This window comes from Simochromis diagramma, unplaced genomic scaffold (genome assembly GCF_900408965.1).
Source record: "Simochromis diagramma unplaced genomic scaffold, fSimDia1.1 OVJJ01000297.1, whole genome shotgun sequence".
NCBI classification, from domain to species: Eukaryota; Metazoa; Chordata; class Actinopteri; order Cichliformes; family Cichlidae; genus Simochromis; species Simochromis diagramma.
Window position 1 is genome coordinate 452,533 of NW_024386796.1, and position 23,236 is coordinate 475,768.

The window sequence follows — 23,236 nt, forward strand, 5'->3', positions numbered from 1 at the left end:
TACAAACACCTGTGTGTGTGTGTGTGTTTTTGCTGCTGTCTCTTTGCTGACCTTCCCTCATCAGTCTTGATTGACTCGACCAATCAGCAGTCTGCAGTCTCTTCACGGCACGCACACACACACACACACACAGTGAGACACCCACATAGATTGATCTGGTCGATGAAAACACAATATGGAGCTCAGTGGGAATCAATCAACAACAAGAAGCACACAGCCGGAGGTGTTTCACACCGTTAGGTGTGTGTCCGTGTGTGTACACGGTACGTGTTGTGTACATATAAGCTCATATATATCTTGTGTATACAAAGTGCAGGTCTCTGGCGTCACTGGGCGGATGGATACGTGATGTCTCCACAGTTCATCCAAACAGGCGAGCTGCGTCGGGTTCGACGGCGCCCTTGGGCGTGTGTGCTGCTGTTTCTGAGGCGGGCACAAAGCCAATGTCTCTAAATGTTCCCCGTGGGTCGTCTGACCTCTGAGCGTGGTGCTGGGAGGGGCCAGCTGTTTACCTCTGTGCAGGTGTGAGGAAGATGATGCTCGGCGCTAAGCTAACAGAGACGGGAAGGAGCCTGCGTTCTCCTGCTCCTGCCGAGCTGAGCAGGAGAACGCAGCGTGGGGACTGAAGACGGCGTTTTATGTTGTTTCCCGGACATGAAGGAAAGCAGCTGTTTAATACGTCAGCTGAGAAACCAGAAGCGTGGCGAGCTTCATACGTGTCTGATGACAACGGTGGACGTCATCAGGGTAACGTAATGAGTGAGGGCAGCTTCAGACCTGAAAGTGTGACGGAGTGTAGAGGACGCACACATACTCCACAAAGGAAATGGACTCTCGTGTCCTGACAAAGATGCCATTAAATGCCACTAAAGGCTTGAGCGTACTCAGTGCTGCCTGCATCATCACTCCGTCACCGTGGTTACTTTCATGTTGCTGTGGCTGCAGCTGCTGATGGCGAGCGTTGTGTCAGAGCGCACTCAGAGGTTTGTTTCCCGTAAGTCGAGCTGCTGAACGATGCATCAAAAATAGCAGCAGCTGAAAATCCAATCAAAACTGGAGCTCAGAGGAAGCTGTGAGCCCACAGCCTGACTCTGTGAACATGACCCTGTAGTACCATATCACCCTGTTGGAGCACTTCACTCTCGCTCTGCAGGCCTACTTGTTGTTCCTGGAGTATTTAAAAGTAGAATGGGAGGCAGAGCCTTCAGCTTCTGTGGAACCAGCTTCCAGTTTGGATTCAGGAGACACTATCCCTACTTTTAAGATTTCCTTTTTGCTAAAGCATGTAGTTAGGGCTGGACCAGGTGACCCTGAATTCTTCCGTGCTGCCAGGTGCTGTCGAGGACGCTGCTGTTGTGATGCTTTAGTAATAAAGTTAGATTGAACGGGCGCTGAGCTGTTCAGCTGCAGCTGCAGCTGCTCGGCTGCAGCTGCTCGGCTGCGGCTTCACTTTCTTTAATGACAGAGACGATCCCAAATCCAGGAAGTTTACTGACGTCATAAAAACTGTTGCTGAGATGTTTTCTCTCATTTTACAAGCTGAAGGTTCATATTCAGACCTTTAAACACCTGAAATTCTGCATGTGGCTCTGCGATGGTCAGCACCACAGAGGCCACGCAGGTCAGTCCATCACCATCATCATCATCATCATCAGGGCCTAATGTGGTGCTTTACCACACTCGCGTGGACGGATCCAGAACATCGTCCAATGGGAGCGCGTTTCTCCCGTCTGCAGAGCGACATCAGAGCCGATCACAGGGACGCACAAGCTTTCTGGAGTAAAATAAAAAATGAAATGTGCGGCTTCTATTTGGGAAACAGAAAGTTGCAGCCAGCAGCAGCTCGTCCACACGTACCTGAGAGCAGCTGAGATCATTTACAGTCTGAACATAATCCTGAGGTCCAGCTAGAGCCGTGTGCTGGCGCCCTCTACAGGCCGTGCTGCTGTAGGCCCTGTCGATTTCAGGTGTTGGTTAAACACGAAGGATCCTCCCAGTTTCACTTCCTCAGCAGGTACTACGGCAGCATTGTTATTCACCACACACCTGATACACGCACACCTGACACACGCACACCTGACACACACACGCTGTAGGAGTGTGTCAGGTGTGAATTATCTGACCTTTACAGTCAGCAGGTTTGTGTGTGTTTCAATGGCAAAGCAAAAAATTCAAACTTGACAAGGTCTCTCCTGTCTCCTCTCTTCCTGTCTCCTCTCTTCCTGTCTCCTGTCTCCTCTCTTCCTGTCTCCTCTCTTCCTGTCTCCTCTCTTCCTGTCTCCTCTTTCCTCCTTCATCTGCACTCTCTCTCTCTCCCCCCTTTAATCCATGTCTGTCATTGCTCGCTCTGTCTCTCCTTCATCGCCCTCCTCGCTGCTCCCTCCTCCTCCTCAGCCTCTGTCACTGGTGTCTGGCTCAGTGTGAATACCAATGGAGAATGAGTGGGCGAGAGAGCAGCAGAGGCAGAGAGAGAGCATGCTAATAGGGCAGAAGTTTCTGGAGCTTGACTCCCGCGTTTGGCTCGTCCGCCTCGGCCTTAGAGCCGCAGCTCACGCCTTCTGAGGAGGAGCGACAGATGTGCGAGGCGTCTGCACTGAAGCACAGTCAGCCATCAGAGTAGCAGAAGCTCGGCTGTTTTCTCAGAGGTCTAAAACGACATTTATCTGCCGTCTTTGTCACCGCTTAATCATAAATCAACACAGTGCACGTTAGCTAAAACCTGCCGCTAGCAACCAGGCTAACTTAGCATGCTAGCGTTACAGCTGTATCCTTGAGCTAAAACTCATGAAAAGCTTCAGTTGGCGAACTCGGCCCTCTACGTGACTCACACCCAGCGAGTCTGATATCACACGGGCCAAAACGCAGCAGTTCGGTGATATCAGACTTATGGCCTCAGGAGACTTTCAGGGTCATGCTGGGAGGAGCTGTGATCACACATGCACACGCCTACGTCACCACGCCGTGCACAACCACACACACACAGACTGAAAACACAGGCAGGAAAAAGGGTGTTTTGGTGAAATCCAAAAGCATTTAACACATAAGCTACAGCTACATCCTCTGACACCACCTTACATCCACCTGTAACTCAGTCTTCAGCCTGTGTGACCTCACTGAGTCACATGATGACAGAGTGGGTCACTGACTCTTAGGACCTCCCCCTCTAGGGTGAGACAGCTGCAGTGCAGATGTTTCAGACGTGGAGGTGCCGCTGCGTGTCAGTGTCGCGTGTCCCTAAAGCCAGACTTCCTCTCTTGGCGGCCGGTACGCCACAGCCATGCACCCCGGGCTCTGACGTCCTCACACTCAGGTCACACATCCGTCTGCGTGTCGCCGTGCCGTCAGTCGTGCAGTTAATCTTCTTCCTTACAGAAGTGTTTTTAATCATCAGTGCGATGGCTTCGTGCTGAATCTGCTTAGAGTGGCTCATTTGTTTGATTGATTTCACTTGATTTTCTGGGACAGGAAGAGCTCGTGTATTGATCTGAGCTGCAAAGAAGAGACAGGAGCGAGCAGAGGAGTATGAGGAGAGAGATGGAGAGATGGAGGGAGGCATAAAGCCGTACGAGGCAGACAGATAAAAGGACGCAGAGAGGGAAAAGCTGAAGTTTCAGAGTGAAAGAAAAGAGCAAACAGTGACAGAAGAAGCGAGAAGACTGCACCCAGAAGATTTCACCCGCCACGCCACAAAGTTGTTTTTCCAATCCAGGCTGACAGCAGAGAGGGAGGAACTTTGAAAGTGACGGAGCAGAGAGAGACAGAAACAAAGAGCGAGGGCAGAGAATGAAACACTTCTGTGTCGGGCTGTAATTAGCATAATATTTTTCTCTGTGCGTCTCCATCATCCTATTTATATCTGTCAGAGCGAAGGACGGAGATGAAAGAGTGCAAATAACGAACATGAAATCGTGGCTGTTAGACACAGGGGAGTGTGTGTGTGTGTGTGTGTGTGTGTGTGTGTGTGTGTGTGTGTGTCTGTGTGTGTGTGTGTGTCTGTGTGTCTGTGTGTGTGTTAATCCTGGCTGGACGTGTAATGACTGTTCGTTCTATTTCAACAGTATTTTGCATAAAAGACAAATTTGTTCCGCGGTGTCTCGTATCAAAGTGAAGCCTCGGAGGCCCCGGGGCGATGCTGGCTTTGTGGTTAGAGATGGTTGCCAGTTCGAGTCCCGCACCAGCGGGGAATGGGAATAAACCCCTCCCCCCTGACGACCAGCAGTGCAGGGCGTGAAATTAGCTTTTTGTTTCTGGGGGTATATTTGGCCCTTTGATCGGGTTTTCGGGGACGAGCAGCTCCTTCTGAGCGACTGAGACGAGCTATGAAATAATAAGAGGGAGCGAGCGGCGCCTAAAAGCAGCATGCCGCCTAAATGTGATGCATCGAGCTGCAGCAGGCGTCACTGAAAACCCTCACCTCCTGGTAATGAGGCGCTAAGGTGGGAGTCTATGGGTGGGACCCAGAAACAAGCTAGCTTGCATGCTAGTTCCAGCGTAAATGCGTTTTTACTGCAGCTGCTGTCGGACGCTTACCTGCCGATGGCCAGGTGAACAGCTCAGTATCATAACACCTGTGCTGGATTACAGGGGTGACGCAGACCCACAGATATCAGCTGTTTGATGATATCACAGCGTTAGCATTGATAACAGCTGATGCATGAACATAAAGTGAGGTAGAGAATGCTACAAGTGTCCACTAGAGGGCGCTCTGCAGCTGACCTGTTGACTGCACACGGCGGGCTGCGACAGGTGGAACGGGATCATTTTTCAGATGCTTGGTCAGGTGACTGTTTGTGTTTGGTGTGTCAGACGTTTACATGGCCAAACATCGCTGAGAGAAATGGCCATCCTGCTCAACCTCAGCCGCTCCTCGCATGTCAAACTCCATCAGCGCTCCGGAGGGTTTCCCCCTAAACGCTCCTGATACGTCCTTGAAATGAAAACGTTCCCTCCTGATCCTGCTACAAAAAGAGGTTTACCGCCAGGTTTCCATTCGCCCTCTAACATCTGCTTTATTGAAACGATCCATCAGCGCGTAAACAGGACGGCTTCGTTCGCTTCAGCAGAACAAATAAAGGCTGAAGTGGAAACGTGTAAAATCATCCCTGAGCCTCGGAGACCTTTCCTGCCACCAGTCAGCAGCTGAAGGCGTTCGGAGCGAGCACCGAGAGCGTCCGCGAGGTAAATCAACCTGTCAGTCAGCCGGTCTGCGGCGCGCGGCGCTCTGAATGTGAAGCAGGAGCACGCTGCTCGATCGGGAGGAAACGCAGGCCGAGGCAAACAAAAGTCACAGCTTTCATCTGTGGAAGCGTTTAATCAGGCACACTGCTGCAGAAAACGCTGTCACTTAAAACAGGAAGAATCAGGTCTGACATGACCTCACTTCCTCTGACTGCCACAAGATGTCGCTCCAATAAAACTGAATGATTTAGAGGGTTTGCGCCCTTCCTCTGATATTTCATTGCCCCTGTTTTTCGCGCTGACGCTGCTTCCAGCCTGATCTCACACAGACCGCTCCACCATCGTGATGAAGCTTGACCTTTGACCTTCAGACTCGTGGATTGAGCTTTCCCTGTGATCGGTGCAGGCCGATTGAGTTGTCTGCAGGTACGTTCAAAGGCAGTAATCAGATTACCAGGAGCAGGTGCACAGCAGCTCTCTCCACACTGACACCAGGTCATGAACGTGTCACAGGTCAAAGGTGAGTTGCAGTCGTTTTAATTCATTACGATTACCCAGCAGGTCATGCTTGTGGAACGGTGGCCTCTGCTGGTGAGTGTGGTTACTGCAGTTTCATGAGTGCATGCTGTGACTCACAGTCGTGGTCTAAAGTTTCAGGAATGACACAAATATCAGTTTCCACAAAGTTTGCTGCCTCAGTGTTTCCACATCGTTGTGTCTGATGTTTCTGTGATGTATTAAAGTATGAAACCAGCACTTCATAAGCTTCAAAGGCTTTTATTGACAATTACATCACGCAAAGAGTCAGTATTTGCAGTGTTGGCACTTCTGTTTCCAGACCTCTGTCAGTCAACGTCTGGGCCAAACCCTGACTGATGGTGATCCATTCTTACATAATCAATGCTCCGAGTTTGTCACAATTAGCAGGCTTTTGTTTGTCCACCTGCCTCTTGAGGATTGGCCACTGTGCCCATGATGCTGGAAAAGTCTGTGTGTTGTTCGCCAAACTGTTCTTGGATGGTTGGATGAAGGTGCTGTGGGAGGATGTTTTGGTCACATTCTTTATTCATGGCTGTGTTTTTTGGCAAAATTGTGAGTGAGCCCACTCCCGTGGATGAGAAGCAGCCCACACATGAACGTCTCAGGATCTTTACTGTTGAGACAGCACTGATGGAGGCGCTCACCTTTTGTTCTGCGGACCATTCCCCGAACATCAGAAAGAGCGTGACTTTACCCCAGTCCTCAGCCGCCGCTGTACTTTATACGACTCAGTCTGATCCCGGTGGGTTTTTGGAGAGAAGTGGAAAGTTCATAAAAGTGACAGTTATGTGTATACATGCTTTATTTTATGAGTGCAGACAGCACGACACATCACAAACATGTGTGCAGAACCAGAAACACGTCATACTTCAAACACACGTGTGAGACAAACCTGTGCAGCACCGACCATGTTTGCATATCTTTGTGGGGACCAGCACCCCGTATGGGGACAAAGTTATCGTCCCCACAAGTTTGAAACAGTTATGTTGTGATAGGCGTCCATATTTCATGGTTAGGGAGACAGCTGGGGAGGGTTATGTTAATGAGATGTCCCCACAAGGACGTGAAAACACGACTGTGTGTGTGTGTGTGTGTGTGTGTGTGTGTGTGTGTGTGTGTGTGTGCGCACAGACTGATGAGTCACTGTATCTGAGAGGCTCTGATGTGTGGACCTGATGAGGCGCTGCTGAGTGATGCTCTCTTTCATCTCATCCTCCATCCCCCCTCCCCACCTCAGATCTCACCTTCCTAACGTCCTTCCCTGCTCTTCCTCTCCTCCCCCATCATCCTGTTTCCTTACCCGTGAACCTCCTCCTCCTCATTAAGTCCAATCCTCGTCTCTGTCTCTCACCCTCTCTCTCTGCCCCCCCTCACCTTACTCTCACCTCTCCTCCATCTGTCCCCCCCCTCCCCCGTCAGCTCCCCTTCATCAAACTGAGCCAAAGCAGCCTGCAGGAACTTGCTGCATGTGACACACACACACACACACACACACACACACACACACACACACAGTGTTAGTGCTGGAGAAGTCAGGGAGACTTCAGGTGTTACGCTCAGGTGGAAACATGACTTCTCCTGTGTCTTCCAGGCGTGCGGCGCCCTCCGGACATAGACCAGCGTGCCGGTGCTAACGTGCATTACACGCTGCTGATCGCCTGCGTGCTGGTGGCCTTCTTCCTGGGCGCCATCTTGTCGGGTTTCCTGGTGTCATGCTACTGCGGCGGCAGCGCCGCCCACCGGGCTCGGAGGCTGGGGAAGGACCCGGAGGCGTCGCTGCCTCACGCCCTGTCGCTGCGATCCCTCGCCAAGCTCAACGGGCTGCTGGACGGACAGCCCAAGGTGAGTGAGACGAGGAAACGGATTCATCAGAGCTCACCTGAGCCCTGCAGCTGAAACACGTCTGCGAGCTGAGAGGCAGCGGTGTTAATATTCAGCCCCTCCTCCTCCCCCGGGGTCAGACTTAATAAGCCTCACTTCAGTCTTTTATTCGCTCATTACTATCGAGCGTGTCATTAGGAACTCCATCCTCTGTCCACATGTCCCTGAGCAGGAAACTGAATCTCTGAGCTGACCTCTGACCCTCTGCTCAAATGTATATTTATACAAGTTCCTCATTGTTCTCTGTGGCTCCTCCCACTGAAGGGTCATCCTGTGCTTTAGAGATGAAACGGCAGGCAAAGATAACGACAGCTGATCGCAGCTTTTCTTCTTCTTCTCTTCCTCCAGGAGGACAAACTGGACGTGTCCACCCCGAAGATGTACAGCTCCTTCATCCCCAACGGCCGGGCCGAGCATCACCTCCACAGCCCCGTGCACCAGGGCCTCCCGCTGGGCGACCCCGAGCTCAGCCTGTCCCAGGTAGGAAGCGAATCTGTCCAATCAGAGTTTGTCAGTGTGAGCGATGGAGGATGGAGCGGACTGCAGGCACACACCTTGGACGTGTAATCGATCAGGTTTACACGCCGCAGCCATTTAATGCTAACATTAAAGATGTTACATGTGTTTTATTTTGAAATTTCGCTGCAGGCCGGTCTTCTCACCCAGTCTCCCTTCCTGTGGACGATGCCGATCTCCGCTGAGCCAGACCGCAGCCGGAGCATCACCCATGGAGCACGACGCTCCGGCTGCGGTCCGACTCGCCGGAGACGTGTCTGCTTCTGCATAAAGTTTCCACCGAGGTTGCTGCACACATGCGGCTCTCAGACACTGATGTAACGCAGCTGGGTTTAACACATAAGTGCTTAAAGCTTTGCACACAGCGCCCTCTCCTGTCAGCACGCAGCGTGACGTGAGCGCTAAAGCTCATTCTGAGGTTTTCAGGTAGAACTTTTAATCTCGACGTTCACACTGATGCCACGGCCGCGTCTAACCTCTGACCTCTGTTTAGTCTCTGTCACAGGGGGATGGCGAGCTCTCCGGCCTGCCCACGCCCGACTCCACCCCGGAGCTTCCCATCAAGAACATGAAGGCGCTGCGACACCATCAGTACGAGAAGAACCAGAACTGCAACAACGCCAGAGACAAGCCCAGCTGCTCCGCCTCCAGTCTGGGATTCATGGCCGTCGTCGGGAACTCCTTAAACCAGCAGGTGTTTCCCTTCCCTCATCACCATGGCAACAGTTTAAGCAATGGGACGCCCCACGGGGTCGGCGCCTCTTCGACCTCTCTGCACCTCCCAGAGGAGAGAAAGATCTCCAATGATGAGCGGGCGGCGGCGGCGGCGGTGGGAGGGGGAGGAGTCCCGCATCACCACCACTCCCAGCAGTCCCTCCCCCAGACGGTGGTGGACGTGTCGGCGCTGGACGAGCTGCTCAAACACATCCACGAGGTCAGCGCGTCGGGAACCGGCGGCATCAAGGTCCTGACCTCCACCTCCTCTTCCTCGCTGTTCCCCGGGTCGTCCGGCTCCACCGCAGGGCACCATCACAGCCACCATCACCACCACGCACAGACGCGCACGCACCACTACAACCACGGCCATCACCATAGCAACCACCACAACAACAACAGCGGTCACCAGCAACAGAATGAGGCCGCGTCCTACCACAGCACCTCCGCGCTGCCGAGCGACGGCCTCCCCAAACGCATCGACCCTCCTCCTCAGAACACCACCTCCTCCTCATCTTCATCCTCCTCATCCTCAAACAACCCCACCTCATCCACCTCCATCCCCTCATCCTCCTCCTCCTCTTCCTCCACTCCGCTCCAGCAGCAAGTGATTCCAGAACGACCTGGAGGAGGCGGCGGCGTCTCCGTGACGCGCCACCACTCTCAGCGTCACTCCCTCATCAGGATGGGCAGCGGGAGTGGCGCCGTGCCCCGCCACCACAGCTTCAACCAGCGAGGGCCGCAGCATGCTCACTTCCTCGCCAGGATGAACACTAACAACAGCAGCAACAACAGCGGTGGCCCCGCCCCCGCCAACAGCAAGCAGCCGTCGGTGGCCAGCGCCTGCCTCACACGGCAACACAGCTACAGCGAGGGGCCGCACGCCCAGCGGGCAGCCGTCGTCCGGAGAACGGCGTCGCTCAAACCCCAGATCCCTCCTAAACCGCTCTTCCTGCCAAACACAGCCACGTCACCGGGCGCAGAGGCGGGAAAGTACAACTACTGAGGCTGCCGGGCACCGCGCCGACATGGCCGCTGCTGTCCTTAGACGCCTGCCGGGCTGGTGAGAGAGGATGAGAGGAGAGCGCCGATGGGCTGGAGACACAAAAGAGACCCAGAGCTTTTTGTCCCCATCGCTCCTCGTTACCACCCCTCAGCCGTGCTTGCTGCCCCGCCGCTGAGAGGACGCCGTCCGTCGCCACTCGAGCATCTCTGGCTCATTGAAAGGGGCGGGGCTCGAAACCAGCACGAACTACTAAACATTCCAAAGGCGGCTCGAGGTGGCCACAGAATTCCAGATTAATGCAGTTTTCTTCGGAGCACTTTGATGCGACATCCTGTCGTCGGGCCCGGATTTCATTCGCCAGGATCGTCAGCAAACCTGAACCCCGCAGCAGGGGCGGCTCCCGTCCCCGTGGGGGGCGCAGACTTGTGTTTTCAGCAGCACTCTGAGGACAGACCACCTCGGTCTTTTATACCATATTGGTATCTGCAGGTCGCCCAGCAGGTGTGATAACCGTCTCCGCATCACTACAACGACCCTCTTGCATTAACGCCTGCTGAGCGTCACACCCAGACCCCCGCGGGTCGTTTCAGGCCCTGCACTCGTCTGAAGGGGGCGTGTTTTCTCTTCACCAGCTGAGCGCACACTGTGGAAGCTTTAACAAAGTTTGCTCTTAAATTGGTGTTTCACCCAAATTACTGCCACACTCATGCTCCCACTGACCTCCCAGAGTGTCCGGGGTCCGGCGCCCACGAGGGCGGAGCAGAGGCAGACTCGTCACCTCAGCTATGCTCTGTAACCCCGCCCGAGGCTGGTGATGCGTTCAGGTACCTGTTAAACCTTTGAAATGTGAAAATGTGTGCAGGCATGAAACAGCCCACAGTCTGGGAGAGGGGGCGTGGCCTGTTGTCTGCCGTGGCGGAGACATTTCAGTCCGACTTCAGTCTCACTCTGCACCTTCATTAAAAACTACATTTCCCAGCAGGCAGTGGGAACGTGAGGATTCTGTTGGTGGTAATTTGGGTGAAGGTTTGCTTTGCTTCGGTCTGTGGGAGGGTTTCCTCCCAGCTGAAGAACAGTGGATCAGCTGCTTTGTCTTTACCTCGGTGTTTGTTAGCGGCTCTGCCGGGTTCTGTTTCCGCCCCCGGGCTCAGGCAACACAGGTGAGACCGCAGAGCGGACCCTGCAGACCAGCGGGTGACGTGACGCCGGCTCTCCGTGTTGCCTCAGCGTGGATGCACCTGGATGCACTTTCAGGTCTGTTAGCATCATTGTCCACAGACGGATTCAGTTTCTGACTTGGGCGCTGAACACCTGAACACCTGCTTCATGTCACAAACCCTAAAGCTGCAGCTCTTTTAACTACACTGAGGCACAAACACTCAGAGCGCCACCAGTGAGCCGCACGGGCAGCGCCGCTAAACGAAGCAATAAATGTAAAAGAGATGATTCAGGACCTCTGCGCCTGCTCGTTCAGACCATAAAACATGAAGAGTTTCAGATACAAACACCAGTAATCTCGTCACATGTCCAAAAACAGCTGGCATCAACTTTCAAATCCAGTCATTCGAGCTTTGGCGTGGCGCTGCTACTACTTTATCTCATTTATGCCCAAATAGTTTGAGGGTTTCTGGCCCGCCTGGCTGTTTAGGGACAGCGCCGGGGTACATCAGGCAGTCGTACTAACCAGCACAAGTTTGAGACGTAGGCTTGAATGCAGAACACGCGGCTGTGACGTGTAGTCGTCTGAGCGACAGCGGAGGACGAGCTCTGCACCAACACGATGCAACACGCAGCCGAGAGCGAGCCGCGGTGCGTGATGCGTTTGTTGAGGTTAAATAAAAGAGGCCAAAGCGCGATGGTTGCTGCTCACTGTACAGGGATTCATGCCACAGCGTTTGAGGCGCTTACATCATCCTCTTTCATCTCGTCTGATTCAAACAGTTTGAAATACTGTAGTCACCGCAGATTACAGCTGCTGTGGTCACTGAAGGAGGCTGCCGCAGGACTCGGAGGCTAAATTTACTGCCAATCCCACCCTCTGCTCTCAGCAGGGGATTCTGCAGAAAAAGAAACGGCGTTTAAAAACGAGCCGAACGGGAAGGTTCGGGCGTTTGTGGCATCACTGCAGACGCACCTCTGTGAACACCGACCCGTTAGACACCGAGCGTTTCTCCAGGCACTGCTTTGGAGAGGATATCTGAGAGGTGTCATCCAGCCGTGATAGCTAACGTACACGTCAGGAAAAGGATGACGAACAAGGTTCAGTCAAACACTCAGACTGTCCTTAAACGCACCAACGTGGAGAGTTTTCAGGTCTGGATTGTTAAAAATAATACAAAATGGAATAGAACTGTCCTTCCTCATGGCTCTGTGCCGACAGAGCAAACCTGTCGATACTCATTATTATTATTATTAATAAACAATAAGCCAAATTGAATTCATTGGGATGCCAAATTGTGTCTGTTTCTCTCTCTGTCAGCTGAATATCTTAAACAGAGCGACGGCTGTTTGAACCACAGACACGCCTGAACGCGTCGCCTCGGAAACTAACACTGATTAATGGAAAACAGGGAGGGCTGCGTATAAACACCAAAGTGTCACATCGAGCTTTTTGTATTTGAATTTTCCTTCAAATGAAAATGCTGCTTTAATGTTTTGCTCAGAGTTCTGGTTCTGGTTCAGTTGGTAACAAATCCGTGGCTTGAGTCCTGCTAACGTGCCGTAGATAATTGGCTGAACGCTCCTTTAGACCTGCGGCGAGCCACTCCAACCTTCACACAGCACAAACACCACCTCAGAGTCTGTGAGCAGTGCTGAACTCTCCAAAATCACGTGTCAATCTTCAAAGGTCCTTTATGAATGTTTCCACTGGGTGCTGCTAGGGGGCGCCGCAGAGCATAAAGACTTTGGCGTATTTTATAAAGGTTTTGTATGAGATGCACTTGTAACCTTGAAAATGATTTTGTTTATTCATTTCGTGGTTCTGGTCCTCTGAAGTGCTGAGAGGAGCAGAGACGCTGTGGACTCACAGCGCCACCCGGTGGGCTACGCTGAAATGACAATGTAATAATGTCACACACTATTATGTTTACCTTACTGCTATTAATTAACAATGTGGATGACGGTGTAAATAAAGGCTACTGTGGAATAGTACTGGCAGCAGAGTGATTCTTCTTTGTGTGGACTCTTATTCTGAAAAGATGGGTGATTAGATTAGATTAGATTAGATTAGATTAGATGAAACTTTATTAATCCCTCGGGTGGGTTCCTCCGGGAAATTCAGTTTCCAGTAGCAAAGCACCGAAAGAAGTTGCATGTTACAGATACATTAAGGGGAATGAGAGTAAGGATATAAGCATAAATACACCACATATACACATATACAGATACAGAATATACAATATGGATAAATAGGATTGCTCATTTGAGTGAGTATGTTGCACAGTGATTATTGCACAGTCAAGCATAAGAAAAAAGACAAAACAAAAACAAATATTGCAAATCTTGCACAGTGTAGAAAGGCACCTACAGCTCAGTTGTCCCCCTCCTTTGTCCTCCTGTCTCCCCTCCCTCTCCCCTCCAGTGAGGAGTTAAACAGTCTGATGGCGTGTGGGACAAAGGAGTTTTTAAGTCTGTTGGTTTTTTGACTTTGGGAGAAGCAGCCTGTCGCTGAATAGGCTCCTCTGATTGTTTACGACCGTGTGCAGAGGATGCCCAGCATTGTTCATAATGTCCAGCAGTTTTTTTAATGTCCTTTTCTCTGCCACTGTCACCAGAGTGTCCAGCTTCATGCCGACCACAGAGCTAGCCTTCCTGATTAGTTTCTCCAGCCTGGATGAGTCCTTTGCTGTGCTGCTCCCCCAGCACACCACGCCATAGAAAAGTACTCCAGCAACCACTGACTGGTAAAACGTCCTCAGGCGCTTCCTGCAGATGTTAAAAGACCTCAGCCTCCTGAGAAAATACAGTCTGCTTTGGCCTTTTTTATACCGGTGCTGCGTGTTGCATGACCAGTCCAGTTTGTTGTCCACCCACAGGAAACTGTGCTGAAACACAGATATTATAAGTCAGAACACTTCCTGGTGGTTGATGTGCTGAATTGAGGGACACAGCAAACAGCCCAGTGAGGTTTGTGGGGACCTTAAATGCATAGTCTTCATTAGGGTTCAAAGTTCAAGAGTGGACCAAGGATTATTGGTTCCTTCATCACCGAGGAGGATGTCCTGTTGTAAATATATAGGTACTTAACTCTTTGGTTCACTGTCCACACACAGACTGTTGCATTGGTGTGTTTCGTTTACAGAGCAGTAACCCAGGCGTTATTACAGGCCCTGTTCCTGAGTGCACAACCTGGCCAAGGCTTTTTCTTGCAGCGCTCCCTGGAACAGAGCACAGCAGGACCTGAACTGTTTAATGTTTTATTCTCAGTCAGTTGGGTTGATGAACTGTGATGACTACAGTAAGCTTTGCATGGATATTTAAAACAGGTCAGTGTTCTGGTTCTGAGGTCTTTTATCCTCTCAGTGTTTCAGTCTCCAGTCTGAGATATCTTTGGTCCTGCCGAGGATAAAGATGTCCTTGACAAAGTTCCTAAAACTGGGGAAAAGGAAGTGTTCTCCAGCAGCAGATGGTTTAAGTGAGCGGTGTGTTTGATATTCTGCGGTGTCGTCTGGTTCATTTCAATTCTGCCAAATTAATTAAAAGCATATGAATGAGTTTCTCACAGCTCTGGAGACAAACATCATCTGACTGTATGAAGGACTTCCTGCTTTCAGTTTTGGGTGTTTTGCGTGTCCCGAATGCAGCTTCAGTGATCCTCGATGCGATGACCCTGAGACGGCGTGAGGACTCAAACCGGCTGTCAGGTGGTTTGTTGTAGCTGTTTGCAGAGGTCCTTGGAGGAGTAATGGCACTGTGACGATGTCCTGGATCACTGCTGATCACCTACTGCTGCGGTCAGTCGAACAGCACCATCAGCTGTGAAATTCAAACAGTGCACGGCGCGCTGTTCGATGACCACAATAAAATAACCGTTAAATAAAACGAAGGACATAAACGCTGACAAGCTGAAAGTCTGAACCCCGTCTGAGGATCCGAACAGGAAAACCATCCTGCACACCTCTGATGACTTCGCTTTATCCTTCCAGTAAGAGCCCGCCTCCAGGTCCAGGCGTCGTGGAGGTGCTGTGCTGCCATCTGCTGGTGTAAAGGTAGCAGGTCTTCTTACCTTGGGTTTCATGAGGTAATATTAAAGAGAGGAAGACTTTGATAAATATAAAGACAGTGAGAGAAAAGCAGATTTTAAAGGCAGTGGACTCAGCAGCTCTCAGCACAGTCAGCTCAAATCATTCAGCACTTTTCTTTTTTCACTGTCGAATCGTGGGATTACCTGGATGATGATGAGGATGACGAACTGCAGTTTTCATTTTTGCTGGTTTGAATCAAAGGAGCAAACCTGAGCTACAGTAAAAGTTCAGACCACCTCTTTAAAGTCTCTTTGTGCTGGTTTAAGACGAAGGTCCGGCGTGTCCTCGTCAGGACGGGATCTGTGCTGGGGTGTGGAGCCTCAGGTTTATATTTTTAAATGTTGGCTCTCACGTCATTTTACAGAGTAACGTGAAAGTAACATAAAGAGTAGTATGACTGATGTCTGTACCTAATAAGTAACGTGCTGCATTCGTTTTAATAAAGTGTTCTGTGTAATATTGTAATTGATGTATCGTACTGAATGTAATCAACCAACACTGATCACAACAAAGAGACCTCGATAAGGAATCGAACTGATTCCCATCCGTGCTCACAGCGATGTTTCCGATCCAGAATCTGATCGGGTGTTCCCGCAGAGCATCAAACGTGCGTGTTCCCGTGGGTCAGGTCACGAACACGTTCAGATGTCAGCGCTGCCATGATGACGGCTGTGAGAGCTCCTAGGATTTCCTCTTCCTTCAGCTGCTGACTTCAGGCCTCTCTGTGCATGCGAGCCACTTTAACCTGCTTTTATTTTGAAATGATCAATTAAGTATTCATCCTTCCCCGCCCCTTTTTACCTGGCCTCTCCTCCCCCGGAGAGTCACGTGGTTACAGGTGTATATATGTATACACCTGTAACTCAAACTTTCATCACATTCATTTCCTCTGCTCTGATTTCACGTCTCAGGCTGTGGGACAGGAAGCGTTCATGTTTCCATGGATCCAGCCGTCACCTTAGAAACCAACAGCAGCACTGAGCGCGCTCAGAGCCTGCAGCAGAGAGCCCGGTTCATCAGATAACCACCGTGGCATGGCTGTTATCTCTGACTGGGCTTGTAGGATTCACTGATCCAGCTAACGCAGAGCAAGCCTGGATATGTTGAACCTCCTCTGTAGCCACGCCTCCTGAGATAAAGTGGCGTTGTTACGATGTGGAAATCATGTAGATTTATTGTCTCACTCGAAATGATTTCTCACCAAATCCTTCTTTTTCTCATTTTAACCTTATTTGAAATGAAATTCATTGAGAAATCTGCTGTAATTAAAGGAAACTTGAGTTCATATCACGATGTAACCCTGAATTCCCTGATCTTTCTTTCCTCGTAGGCAGCGAACCCAAAGCAGACCTTCATGCTTTGTAACTCTGATGAGACCATAACCCATGTCTTATTCAGAATGACCACATGGCCATGTATGCATAATGTTTTCATCTACTGAACATCTCTCCAGGCCCTGCCTCAGCAGGTCACCTCTGGGACTCCAGCACTCCCACAGCAGGCGCACACCAACCTGCTGACCAAATCCTTGCCTCCTTGTTGAAGAATGATTGTGGGAATTTAAACTGTGCTAAATTACTTGTTGACCTATAATCTGTCAGAAAAAGATCAACCATATCGCTCGTGAAGATTTTCTTTTCAGCCAGAAAGAGCATTCGTATCACGAAGTAGATGCTATGGTTTCCAGGAGAGATCAGGCCAAGAGGGCAGTTGTCACAAATACAAGATCACAGCTCTTTACACTGGGCTCAATGATGCACAGTCAAAAACAGCTTCTTTCTAGTATATGTAACCCCTTCATACATCTTCTTATCAAGATAAAAACTTGTCGTCCACCGCCATCAGTCCGGTTCATGAACAGCTGCAGATGTTCGATCTCTGCCGGCGGGCGGCTCTCAGAGCTCAGGTGGAGCTTTTACACCCAGAAACACAAAGTGTCGTTCTGACTCTCCTGCTTTGTCTCAGCAGACTGACGTGTTAAAATCAACACGCACGGAAATGCATCAGCAAACACTGACTGTCCAGTTTGTCCCTTGAAGTGACTTTTTCTGTTCGGGAGGGAAGTTTTCGGTGTCTTAGCTAATATAGCCAAAATATCCTATTAGAGCGACTAGAACATGCTGTAGGTATTGCAGGTACTGCGCTGCAGTGGTTTGTATCATATCTATCTAATAGACTCCAGTTTGTGCATGTAAATGGAGAGTCCTCTTCACACACTGAGGTTAATTATGGAGTTCCACAGGGTTCAGTGCTAGGACCAATTCTGTTTACATTATACATGCTTCCCTTAGGCAGCATCATTAGAAGACATAGCATACATTTACACTGCTATGCAGATGACACCCAGCTCTATCTGTCCACCAATGATTTAACATGGGCGCTTCTATTTTAACTGGTGCATCCTTTCTGGTCTTTACAGTAGTAGTTCAGTGGGTGCAGAAATACTGATCATTTACACACAATTTATGAAGTTCAGCCTCACAAATCTGATCATTTTCTCTTTCACAAACCTGTCTATGCACACAAATGTCTAAACATCTGTCCCCACTCACAAAACCTTAGATGTGCACCAATCGCCCGACACGCACAGATCACGTCACATGCCCACGTGGGGGTTTCCACCACAGCCACACAGATCCACAAATGTAAGCTGCTTTTAAGTCCCAGTGTAAAACTGGGACATCTGGTCTTTCACTGTGTGCCTGCGTTTTGTTTTGGGTTTTTAGTTTGTTTGTTTGTTTGTTTTTGGTTTATTGCAAATAAAATGGACATTTGTATGCATGCAGCAGCATGATAAAGAGTAAATATACTGCAGTTTACAATACACAACCATAAACAATGCAGTCAAAATAAAAGTGCCACAGGCGCTTGCCTGGCCTTGTGCTGTGAGACAATGCAGGAAGTGGAGTGTTTTTGAGGCACACCTGGACAACATCACTGACACTGTGACATCCTACATCAGTTTTTGTGAGGACAAAGTTTTGCCAATTAAAACCTTCTGCGTATACAATAACAACAAACCCTGGTTTACAGGAAAATTCAGGGATAATGCCGCCTACAGGAGTGGGCACAGAGTCCTGTATACCCAGGCCAGAAACATACTGACAAAGGAGATCAGGGTAGCAAAGAGGCGCTACACTGAAGCACTAAAAATGGGTTTTCAGCTAACAATCATCTTTCCCCAAGAAACACTCTGTTAATTAATGACAGACATGTTGCCCTGACATCTGTAGTAAAGACATGAGTGTTGACCTATCTGCAAACATCACACGCTCCCTGGTGCAGGTCAGTGGATGATGCTGTCAGCACAGGAATGCACTTCAAGCTGGAACACCTTGACTGCCCTGGTACATGTAATAGGATCAAATTGTGGACTTCAGCTCAACTCCAAACTACCCAGCTCACTGTCCCAGCCTCCATCTGTCAGTGGATCACTGATGAGGCACATCCAGCACCTGGAAAATTATCAGTGGCGACCCAGTGGAGGTGTCCTACACAGATGGCTGCACAGCAAAAGTCAAAGTTTGCAGATGACATTACAGTCAGGATCAGGTTCTGTCATCAGGGTTTGCTGGACTGTGTCGTCTATTTCCCAGGTGAGAGTGCCAATGGTGCAAGTGAGGGTCTCATTCTCAGGGGTAACCCGAGGGGACACAGGACACAGAGAGTCCTGAAACATGGACGCTAACATAAAAGATCCTTTACGTTTTACTTACACATTGTGAGATATTTTTAAGTCGCTACGTATTTCATATATTCGATGAAGGATGAATGGAGCGTGAGGTAAATATCAAAGATAAGAAAGTAGTGTTGAACTGAAAACAGGGATGAGTTTTCTGTGAAAGGAAGAAAATATATGTTGACAAAAGTTTCATCAGTGATGTGCTGAGGACAGTTACAGCTCACTGACTCTGTGTTTGCATGTGTGTCCTGCATCGCTGCTCCCAGACATTATTTTTAAGAACCGAAAATGTCCACAGCAGGTTTCAGTACCGGCAGACTCGTTATGGTTGTGTGCTCTGAAAAAGGTCAGTATAAAATACACTGAGTGCTTTGGTTTTTCCTCCAGACTCTTAGAATATGTAAGGAGGAAGATTTCAGTGGCAGCCATAATAAATGTTGTTAACATGGTCTGAATGCAGGTGAGTGAAATGATTTTGGAACGTAGGATTGTAAGTTTTGAATAAAAGAAAACTGACATAGTTGTGCTTTCATTTAAGATCAGGGGTGTCAAATGAGCCGTGGGCCAAAGCTGACACTGTCGTCTTATTGGACGGCCACTTTAGTGTTCAAGTAGTACAAAAAGAAGAAGAAGAAAGAACACAAATATTTCCTAAAGTGTTTTGTTTTGTTGTTTTTTTTATTTAAATATTGTATAACATGAACACAGATTCTTTTTCCTCCTTCTTAACTAACTGAAGCCTTTCATTGAACTGCCAAATAAAGTCATTGGTCCTCTGTCTGCAGACATGTAGCAGCACGTCTGCTGTCATTGTGTTCGTACTTAACAGAATCAAAATGCAGACATAAGTGAACACATTAGTCACTGAACATGTTTGTACTCTCTGCTCATGTTGCAGTCATATTAAATCATTTTTGGTTTTTTAAATAACTTTGCACTTAACAACAAACAAAAAAGTCCCTTCAAAGGACAAACTGCATTTTATTTCTTCACGTCAATATATGGGCAGCAAGTGGCCCCCGGGCCACGAGTTTGAAACCCCTGAGTGAAGAACAACTGTGTTTATTGTGAAAGGATCTCAATCTGTGCAAGTTAAAAAGGGCAGAAGTGGAACGAGAGTTTCTTTGAATGAATCTTTATTGTGTCAAACAGTGAAATGATGAACAAAACAAAGACGAGTGACAGAAAGAGAGACACCTGCAGAGGAAAACCAGCAAGTCAGCTCAGGACTGGGAACACTGGTCTCTCCTCAGTGTCTGTGAGAGAGGAGTGTGGGAGCCCTGGGTGGCCTCACAGGTCACAGAGCCCACCTTCTCCCACTGGCCTGCAGGGAGCCTCAGGGTGCTGCTCCAGCTGTAGAGGCCGTCCTCCTGCAGCACCCCTGGGCTCCTGCCCTCCTCCCAGCTGCTGCTGCTGCTGCCGTCCACCTTCCAGGACAGACTCCAGTCTGAGGGGAAGCCCTTGTTGGCCAGGCACATGAGCGTGGCCTTCCCCTGCTGCAGCTCCTCTCTGGAGGGGGGCAGCACCGTCAGGGTGGGACGAGCGTCACCTAGGAGACACCAATCAGCTTAGAGGACAGGGAGCACACGGCACAGCTGGCAGTAACGCCTTCACTGTGTGAGAGTGGATCTTCTCCTTTAAGGACTTTCTGACAGATGTTTTTCTGCTCCACCAGTCACTCACTCACACAGTGTTTCACTTCCCTTTAACAAAGCTCTCATGCACATCAGCGCACTCGCAGTCCTCATATGACCTGAAGCTCAACAAACTGCACTGGGGCCAAACTGTTACACAGCATCTCAGGAATTATCTTCAGCATCAACTTCTAATTATCTGCATGGTTTTAGTGTTTAATACAAAATATAACACACTTTGAACAAATATTCAGTTATTTACATTCAACATTTTAATCATTTCATTGGGTGCATTTCTACAATCATAATTACTGTTAAACTATCACCAGCTGATCATTTCACTGATAAAGACGTTATCTGCTAAACCGAACCAGTCAGAATATTTCAACATAAGCCAGATTTTAAAAAGATAAATATTCTCAGACAGTTTCAAACTGAGGTCAAAGACAAAGTGGGACATTTTTAAAATTCACAGATGTGTCAGAAACACTAAGAAATGATCTCCAGTCACACTGTCCTGAGTCCTTTTAATTCTGCAGCAGGTTTAAAGAGTACATTTTCTTTAATCCTTTAAATTGTTCCTGTTTAAAAATGGAACACGTGAGGACAGGTTCAGTAAAGGAGTGAAACAAAAATGTGATGTGACTGAGTTCAGCTCGCAGGAAAATGATGTTCTGTTATTACAATACTTATGACAGATTATCTACTCCCACTGTGTAAAAAAACAAAGAAAATACTTAAAGAAACTTAAGAGATGCAAAATGCAGAAAACACTCCAGATGAATCCTGTGATAACTGATAGATCCTTGAGAGTAATCAGAGTCAGTCTGAGCATGTCCACGGTGAGCTGCTTTGCATCAGCGGCACCATGCTCCAGTGCTCTGGGAGAGTTTATAGTCCTGACAGTTGAACACTGTGTGACTGACAGCTGTCCTTCATCACAACAGAAGCCACAGAAATCCTCTTCATCAAAAACATGAGTGTGCCCTGCGTCCTCATCTGGACTCTCCTCTGCTTGACTCAAGGTGAGGAAAATCATTTTTCTGTCACGTGAAAATCATTCAGAGCGTAGCTGAGTTTCACCTCACCATCTCATGTCCAGAGTTTCTTCTCTCCTCAGGGTCTGCTGGACAAAACGTTGTGGTGACTCAGTCAGCATCCAAATCTGTGCAGCTTGGTCAGACTGTAAACATCAACTGTAAAGTCAGTACACAAGTAGCTCAGTATTCTGGTTCACGATACTACCTGTCCTGGTACCATCAGAAAACTGGAGAAGCTCCCAAAGCTCTGATCTACTTAACATCAGACAGACTTTCAGGAATCTCCTCCAGACTGAGTGGAAGTGGAGCAGGTAATGGCCTGGACTTCACTCTGAGCATCAGTGCAGTCCAGGCTGACGATGCAGGAGTTTATTACTGTCAGAGTTACCACAGCACTCCGATGTTCACACAGTGAAAAACACTCGTACAAAAACCTCACAGACGGAAGTGACTGCTGCAGCTGGAAGATCATCACTGTATCAGTGTCTGCAGTGAGGACACACACACACACACACACGCACACACAGACGCACGCACACACACACACACACACACACACACACACACACACACACACACACACACACACACACACACACAAACACACACACACACACACATATGATATGCTTATTAGTAAAACACTAATTGCAAAAAACTTGGAAATCCATGTAAAATGAAAACAGCAATAGGAGTGAGGAGAAGTGACAATCACAAACATTTTATTCACAGCAGATCACAGAAAACATGTCAGAATCAGAATCAGAATCAGAATCAGAAAGGGTTTTATTGCCAAATGTTGAGCGGGTTTACAACATTAGGAAATTGCTGCGGTGCTTCAGTGCAAACATGCTGTCATAAATTGCGCTTAAATAGACATGAAAAAATAAAAGTAAGAATAAGAATTAAAAGTGCTACGTAGAAAGATATATACATGAGTGCAGGTGGTGATCAGTGCCAAAACATGGAATGATGCAGTGAACACAGCGTAGGGTCATGTGATAGTGGCGGGGACAGTCATATGGTTATTGTTCATGTGTCCAACAGCAGAGGGGAAGAAACTGTTCTTGTGGCGAGAGGTTCTGGTGCGAATGGACCGGAGCCTCCTGCCTGAGGGGAGCAGGTCAAACAGACTGTGTCCAGGGTGAGAAGGGTCAGCTGAGATCCGAGCTGCACGCCGCTCATTTCAGAGCTCCTAGTTTTCTAGTTTACAAACGCACACACAGACGCACGCACACACACAAACACACACACACAAACGCGCGCACACACACACACACACACAGACGCACGCACACACACAAACTAGGAGCTCATTTCAGAGCTCCTAGTTTTCTGGGTCTGTGAGCTGAGGAGAGCAGCTGTTTAGCAGTCCTGGCTCTGCTTCGTCCTGTTGTTGCGTTCATGATGATCTAGATCTCGGCTGATCAGAGGTCAGTACTGCAGCCGTGCTGCTGGAACAGATGCAGTCTGCAGTTACGCATTGTCCTGATCAAAACACGAAGGCCTTCTTGAAAACTATTCATCACTGCCTGATATGTCCTTCAGTGCACATATTACAGTTTTTTACAGACGCTAGGACACATTTCTCAATACTTAGGTCACTTTTGCAAAACTCCTCACACAGTGAGCACAACAGAAGTCTATGTGGGCTAAACTGAGGACCAGTTATCATTGTTTTGGCACAAAATGCATTCAATGACTACATCTCTCAAATTTCATGAATTATCTTCTCACTCAGACACAACAACTGCCAAAAATCTTTGTACGTACAGGACATTTTGCATGTGCTTACATAC

General features: G+C 49.0%; 1 protein-coding gene and 2 gene segments (V, D, J or C); 2 read left to right on the top strand and 1 right to left on the bottom strand.

Annotated features, from left to right (window-relative positions):
• The window catches only part of LOC120729308 (semaphorin-6D-like), a 51,207-nt gene extending 38,219 nt beyond the window's left edge, over positions 1-12,988 (top strand). The window contains exons 19-21 of the mRNA XM_040024862.1: positions 7,310-7,560; positions 7,948-8,079; positions 8,609-12,988. Of these exons, the coding sequence (XP_039880796.1) occupies positions 7,310-7,560; positions 7,948-8,079; positions 8,609-9,835 (1,610 nt within the window). The 3' untranslated portion in view covers positions 9,836-12,988. The remainder of the gene's footprint in view (positions 1-7,309; positions 7,561-7,947; positions 8,080-8,608) is intronic.
• Positions 12,989-19,882: 6,894 nt separating this feature from the next.
• Positions 19,883-20,490, bottom strand: LOC120729323. The segment is given in 2 exon segments: positions 19,883-20,330; positions 20,451-20,490. Coding segments are annotated over 2 exon segments (384 nt in total).
• An 883-nt stretch (positions 20,491-21,373) lies between these two features.
• On the top strand, positions 21,374-22,185 carry LOC120729313. The segment is given in 2 exon segments: positions 21,374-21,422; positions 21,518-22,185. Coding segments are annotated over 2 exon segments (384 nt in total).
• Positions 22,186-23,236: the final 1,051 nt, after the last annotated feature.